The sequence below is a fragment of the Eutrema salsugineum genome, unplaced genomic scaffold (assembly GCF_000478725.1).
Source record: "Eutrema salsugineum unplaced genomic scaffold, Eutsalg1_0 scaffold_13, whole genome shotgun sequence".
Taxonomy (NCBI): Eukaryota; Viridiplantae; Streptophyta; class Magnoliopsida; order Brassicales; family Brassicaceae; genus Eutrema; species Eutrema salsugineum.
Genome location: NW_006256885.1, coordinates 5,731,714 through 5,738,081, shown reverse-complemented (window position 1 = coordinate 5,738,081; position 6,368 = coordinate 5,731,714). Strand labels below are relative to the sequence as shown.

Genomic DNA, 6,368 nt, shown 5'->3' with positions numbered 1-6,368 from the left:
CAATTTTCCGTTTTATGCGTCTATTTTAATGCCAAACAGTTTTTTTTATTTTTTATTCAAAGTGACCAACAAATGAACATTTGTTTTGATATCTATTCAAATAAAGACCATAATTCTTATTTTTCTGAATATGAAACACTTGGTCCTTATCGTATAGTCTTTTATACAGGGCCTAGTAAGTGAATCAAAATTAGATGCATTCGACATGCCATTTTATGATCCGAACGAACAAGAACTCAAGGAAGTAATTCGAAACGAGGGATCTTTTGAAATCAATGGCTTGGAGACTCATGGATTCGATCTTGGTCATAGTAACTGCGACAATGGCGAAGAAGATGACGATGAAGCAGGATACAATGAATCCAATTGTATAAGAGCCGTTACTGAACCAATGCTCGTTGCTCACTTTGGAGGAGACATCATCGATATCTTGTTTGATAAGTATGCGCATCATGTGACTAAGCATATGAGCTGCAAAAACAAAACGAGCGTCACTCTTGTTGTCTCGTTGACTAAGACATAACCAAACTATTGTGGTGTAAACAGAGTCGCGCCTGAGAATTCTGATATTACAAGCAAGAGAAATTTTTTGGCCCCCTTAAACCCTTTATTAAAAATTCTGTAACAAAAAAAAAACTAATTTTAAACGATTCTTTTATTTATAGCGCAGTTCCTTTCCTATATTATTTCAGTTTTGTGGATGTGGGACAAATAAGACCTAGTTTTTTAAAAAATGATGAATAATTGACGTCTTGAAGAGGCGAACTCGGAAGCAAAGGCTTCATTAGCTCGGCTCTGGGTGTAAATTTTGTACTTAGCACTCGTGTAATGATGTGATGACACTCTTGGAAAGTAAAATTGTGACTGTATGTTTTGTTTTAAGGCCATCTTGTTAATAAGTCAGATCTGGAATATTAAATGGTTAAATAATAGTCAATTTGATGGTTTTCGTTTATGATGTCTATATATAACCGGTTGAGATGCTAAATCTGTTGGTTCATTCTCTTTTGATTGTAAGTAACAACAACTAAGAAGCAAAAAAAAAATGTGATATTATAGATTGCAAAATTAAGTTTAGATACTAATAGATAAATAGATCAACGTCTGCTGGTTTACAAAAAAAAAAAAACAAGGATAATAGATCATGGGCCTTTTTTTTAATCAAAGTTTAAAAACATTACAAAAAAAAGACTGGGTTGGACCCAGAGTGGTCGCCGGGACTGATCACAGTCTTCTTCCTCTCCTTCCACCCTTTCTGCGTGTACTGTCGGTGGGAATTGGAGTCACATCCTCTGCGAAGAGACATTCAAAAGAAAGATTGCGTGAATAATCAAAAGAAACAAATCTTCTACAACAAGACAAATAAAAGGTACAAGAGATTCAGTCAGTTGAGTTTACCTATACGGCCAATCTTCATGCCTGAACGAGCAAGGGCTCTGAGAGCTGATTGAGCACCAGGACCTGGAGTCTTGGTTTTGTTTCCTCCAGTGGCACGCAGCTTCACGTGCATGGCTGTGATGCCTAGCTCCTGTCACATATTGCATTATATATTATTAGTAAGGGAATGAATGAACGAACATACTGCACAGAGGCCGAGAGTACATGATGAATATTGAATAAATTATCTGACCTTGCATCTTTGAGCAACATCTTGAGCTGCAAGCATAGCAGCATAAGGAGAAGACTCATCACGGTCAGCCTTGACCTTCATCCCACCTACATACAAAAACGTGTAATTTTGTTTTTTTGAGGAACAAACTCGCAGAATCCTCCTACATTCTAGATCAGAGTCTACACTAGGGAATTATTCAAACATAAACAAGGACTACTAAGAGAGAACATACCAGTGATACGAACAAGGGTTTCTCTTCCGGACAGATCAGTCACATGCTGCAAGAACAAATTTTTGAAAGAAATGTCATAAAAATGTTACTACACACAGGAGATTATAAATACTTATAAGTCGTGAAGAAAGAAGAACACTTACGATGAAAGTGTCATTGAATGATGCAAAGATGTGAACAACACCGAAAACTTGCTCTCCTTCACGAACAGCAGGTCCGAGAGTGACATTTTCCTCCTTGGGCTCTCTGGTCTTTCTCCTCGACTGTAAAGAGAAAATAGCAAAACGAATTTGAGAAACTGATCGTTCACTGGTCTAACACTCAATGACTGGGACACAACCCATCACTTCAAGTTCACTACTCTATTGTCCCCATACGTCTACACTATGGATCAGACAACAGACGATCAATCGCACAATTACGCATAGCTCAAACATATAATTAACACAGAACTCCGATTGCGGCTAGAGTTTATTCGGTTCACGAACCGAAACACAATTTCATCAATCCCAGCAAAAATTTCACATTCGGAATCTAAAATAACCTATGTAAAATCTAAGAAATGATCTCAGCACAGAGTTCTGTTCCATACAGACTAACGAAAGCTACCTTCTCCGAAACAGATGATTGATGGAGAGAAGGAGCTTACCATGTTGACAAATGGATGAGGAAAGTAGAAGCGCTTCGGAGTTTTTAGGATGTTCTTCTCTGGAAGCTGGCAGTGGAAAGAAACGAGGACATAATATCGGCGCTACAAAACTACTTTATAGATTAGGGTTACATCGGAAACCTCAAGAGAAAATGACGTAACTACCCTCAGCACCTGGAATTCACAGCTACGTCGTCGTTTTAGTCCTTGTACTGATCTTTTTCTCTACCAGCAAAATTTGCAACACTTTCTCAATTCTCAAATTTCTTATACGAAAATACCATTGTTTTAAGCTTTGATTAACGAACAATGTTGATAAATTTAATGTGACAGCTTCTATCGATCGTCCCTCATGTGGAGAGAACAAAGAAAGTTTTCCACATTCATATCATAAATCGAATTTGACAGAGTTCTAAAATATGAAACAAAGGCCAAAACAATTATAAAAACAGAATTCATTTCATATCTGGTAGAGTTGTTTCGATTTTTTGTTACAATGTTGCAGGCAACATTATTAACTACCCTTACAACGAAAATAAAATGCAAAACCCAAGAACCCAAGAACAGAGAACCAGCAACTTTAAGGAGGTCTAAATGTTAAGACAAAAGAGACTTGGCTGGCGAAACCAAAGCAACAGCACATCTTTCCGGCTTCGAATACTTCTTGAACACAGCGCGTAGCTTGCTCTCCCCAACTCTCGAGTGAATAAAAGCTAGAAGCTTTGCGCAATCCCTACAAGACACACATACACATAGACAGAGAGAATTCAGTACATGATGATAGTGATGAGTCTAAACTTAAGAGAGAAAGACTAACATGAGCTGATATCCAGAGTAGCCTGTGTGGAATTTCAGAGTATCGGTCCAAGCAGGGGTCTTGTTCAAGAAGCATCTCGCAGTGTAGACTGCTGAAGCAGCGAGCATAGAAGGGCAGAACATTAAAGTGTCGTAGTGCATCATACCCAACTCAGCTAAGAAGTGAACCATGTTCTCCGTTTCCGGGTCAGATACCGCAGCTTTGATGAACCTCACAAGGAACACATACTGTGTTGGAACTGTCAAGTACCATTCCAGACTTCCCAAAATGGTTTTCTCCATCACTAGAATTTGCTTGTTGTTGTACGAGTTGTCTGTGACATATACCAAATCATAGACCTGTTCACACCACAAAACCCATTCACATGGTTAGCTCTAGCTGACAATAATCTTGTAGCATTAGTATATATATATATGTGTGTGTGTGTGTTACATACCTGAGCAGGCCAGATTTCTTCATACTTCGAAGCTATGAGCAGAGCACTAACACCTAGAAGCTGTAGTTCTCTTTTAGGTACAGTTTTGAGAGACAGGAAACGATCAATTATGTTGATGGTGAGGTAAAGAGTCTCAGGGGACAGATCCAACTTGATGTTAACGTCTACAAGCCAGTCTACAAGAATTGATCTCATCTTCTCATTAATCTCTGGCTGTGTTTGCATATAACTTTGAGGCATGCTCTCATTCTGCAACACATAAGAAAACAACAAACTTCAAGAAGCATTCACAATACTGGTCCATAAGCATATTATTACAATAGGGGTTGTGACCAAATTACCTCAACTTCTTTGTAGAAAGTGTACATGTCCTCAACATACTCCACAGCAGCAAGGTCATTGTCTTTGTCGACAGAGTCAATATCCAGAGCCTTGGAAGCAGCCTAAGTGTGTAAACGACGCAAACAAAACATTCAGGACACAGTCTAAGAAACATTGCCAGTTATGTTTTCAATGTCAATCACAACAACAAAAGATAAAATATATCAAAGAATCTACCTTGCTTCGAGCATTGAGAACCGAAGAGTATGTCACTTTCTTCGTGGACTCATCGTTTCTCTTATCCTCTTTAGCTTTTGCAATCTCGTTCGTGTCAGGACTGATCACAATCACTTCAATATTAGGTTTTAATGGCTGTCGCTTAACAGCTCTTCCTTTCTTTTGAACTGCCCGTACAGCTTCTGGTTTCTTAGGCACAACCTGAGCTCCATCAAGAACTGGAGCCTTGTCGACATTGGTTTGCTGTTTTAGTAAGGAAGATAAGACAAAAAAACAGATTCAACAATCATAAGTACTCTTCTCTTAAAACAAGATTTGGAAAAAACAAATAAAAAACGAACCTTTTTATTAGCGGCGGCTGCAACAGGTGCGTTTCCTAGCAATTGGGCACGGTAGTTACGGGTCAAGGGGCGATTAATCTTTCCTCCTTCAACTCCGGGAAGAGAATCAATGTTTCCGATGTCGCCGAGAGCGCGACGATTCTTTGCTGCTGCGTTTTTCACGTCGACGGGATCACCTGTTTTTAATCCACAGAAATTACCGATCAAAACCTATGACTCAATCTCTGATTTCACCAAATTCGAATATGTAAACAATCGAATCAGAAACCCATGATCTAATTTCACCAAATTCGAATATGTAAACAATCGAATCAGAAACCCATGATCTAAAATCCTCAATTATGATAAACCCTAGGGTTAAAGAAAAAAAGGACTGGTTAATGAATTGAACCTCTGAGTTGTTGAGGAATAACTCGTCTCGTCGCCATAATCGTTCCTTTTCAATTGCTGTTTTCTTCAAACCTCTTTTCTTGTTTTGATTGTTCGCTGTAGAAAATCTGAAAGAATGTTTGAGAGAATGCTTCTTATTGACAAGGAAGAAGAGAGGAGAGGAGGAGCCATTAAAGAAACATTTCAACGGGCAAATTTTTGAGCGGGGTCGGATTTGAACCGTTAGATCGTTAACTTCAAATCCAACGGTGGATGAGGGAAGTGTAAGAGATTCTTAAGCGGTTAAAAGGTAAAGGTTTAAACGTTCTCACCCTAGTGATACCATTGTAATGTCTGGAAATTATGTGTAGGATAAATAAAGAAACGAGAAAATTTCACGCCATTATTTTTTTTTGTTCCCTTTCCCTTTAATGGCCACGTTGGAGTGTTAAATAACGTTTATTTTCCATTAATTTCCAGGTTTGGGTTTTCATTGGAATTAAATGAAAATTCCATTCTATAAATGGTTCTTATCTTTTTTGTTTTCACCAAAAAAAAAAAAAAATTTATTTCCATTCTATCTGTGTGCTCCTCGACGACGAATGGATTTGGATACCTAACAAAGTACACGTAAAAATTTAAGATTTGTCATTCTTGGCTCTTTTTTTTTAATATAAGTACAAATAAATATAAATTAATTCCACAAAAAAATTATAGTATGCTGATGTGATACTCGAAGCATCAGTAAGATATCCTTGATCGTGCTTCACATTTCTACTAATCAGAATTATGCCTAATTTTTGTATGTTGAACTATATCTTTTTTTCTTTTATAGTGGATGAAACCTAATTCTATTTAATAATGTTCAAAACATTTAGCGGATTGGGCCAAATACCATTTGACAATCGTTCTAGGCCTACTACATTGTTCTTTTTTTTTTTTTTTGGTTCGACATTGTTTAATTCCGTCTCTTCTCTACAGATTAATTTCATACAAGCCTTTAAACATTTTTTGGATACTTACAAAAAGTTTGACTTTAACGGAATTTGAATGGAAATCTTTTTCTTTAGTAATTTGAACCTGCTCAATTCTGTTCGAGGGTGGAAATTTATTATTGCGCTTAATCCGGCGAGATCATGGTAACGTAGAACTTTATATTAAGATTTGAGATTCCCGGGGTTACATAATATCTGCTTTAATGGTGGATCCAAAATACATCTACTAATGCAACTTCACCATACACTAGAGTCCATAATTGAGTCACATTCACTTGAAAGCCAGTTTCATGCTTTTTTCAGCTTCTGGAAAATACCTCAAAAATAACAAGCTTTCAAGCGAATATGATTAAAAAGCA

General features: G+C 37.4%; 3 protein-coding genes across 3 annotated transcripts in view; 1 reads left to right on the top strand and 2 right to left on the bottom strand.

Moving 5' to 3' along the window:
• LOC112088940 (salicylate/benzoate carboxyl methyltransferase-like) overlaps nt 1-523 on the top strand; it is a gene marked incomplete at its 5' end in the record, with an annotated part of 962 nt that extends 439 nt beyond the window's left edge. The window contains one exon of the mRNA XM_024159498.1: nt 170-523. Coding sequence (XP_024015266.1) covers nt 170-523 — 354 coding nt within the window. The remainder of the gene's footprint in view (nt 1-169) is intronic.
• Nucleotides 524-1,063: 540 nt separating this feature from the next.
• LOC18023265 (40S ribosomal protein S14-3) lies at nt 1,064-2,591 on the bottom strand. Its single transcript, XM_006407378.2, has 6 exons — nt 2,494-2,591; nt 1,988-2,107; nt 1,845-1,890; nt 1,631-1,716; nt 1,399-1,528; nt 1,064-1,292 (listed from the first exon to the last, which is right to left on the bottom strand). The coding sequence occupies exons 1-6, from the start codon at nt 2,494-2,496 to the stop codon at nt 1,225-1,227; spliced, it is 453 nt and encodes a 150-aa protein (XP_006407441.1). The 5' UTR covers nt 2,497-2,591; the 3' UTR covers nt 1,064-1,224.
• Nucleotides 2,592-2,942: 351 nt separating this feature from the next.
• LOC18023264 (cyclin-B1-3) lies at nt 2,943-5,171 on the bottom strand. The gene is made up of 7 exons (XM_006407377.2): nt 5,037-5,171; nt 4,646-4,821; nt 4,305-4,547; nt 4,088-4,189; nt 3,747-3,995; nt 3,311-3,648; nt 2,943-3,226 (listed from the first exon to the last, which is right to left on the bottom strand). The coding sequence occupies exons 1-7, from the start codon at nt 5,071-5,073 to the stop codon at nt 3,091-3,093; spliced, it is 1,281 nt and encodes a 426-aa protein (XP_006407440.1). The 5' UTR covers nt 5,074-5,171; the 3' UTR covers nt 2,943-3,090.
• Nucleotides 5,172-6,368: the final 1,197 nt, after the last annotated feature.

Bases quoted from the DNA above. Each gene is read 5' to 3' on its own strand.
- LOC18023265 (XM_006407378.2), bottom strand. The intron at 1,529-1,630 runs GTCAGATAATTT...AATATGTGACAG, and splicing joins ATGTTGCTCAAAGATGCAAG to GAGCTAGGCATCACAGCCAT. The intron at 1,293-1,398 runs GTAAACTCAACT...GTCTCTTCGCAG, and splicing joins CATGAAGATTGGCCGTATAG to AGGATGTGACTCCAATTCCC.
- LOC18023264 (XM_006407377.2), bottom strand. From the start codon at position 5,073: ATGGCGACGAGACGAGTTATTCCTCAACAACTCAGAG. The intron at 3,996-4,087 runs GTAATTTGGTCA...TATGTGTTGCAG, and splicing joins CTTTCTACAAAGAAGTTGAG to AATGAGAGCATGCCTCAAAG. The intron at 3,649-3,746 runs GTATGTAACACA...TGGTGTGAACAG, and splicing joins AAGAAATCTGGCCTGCTCAG to GTCTATGATTTGGTATATGT.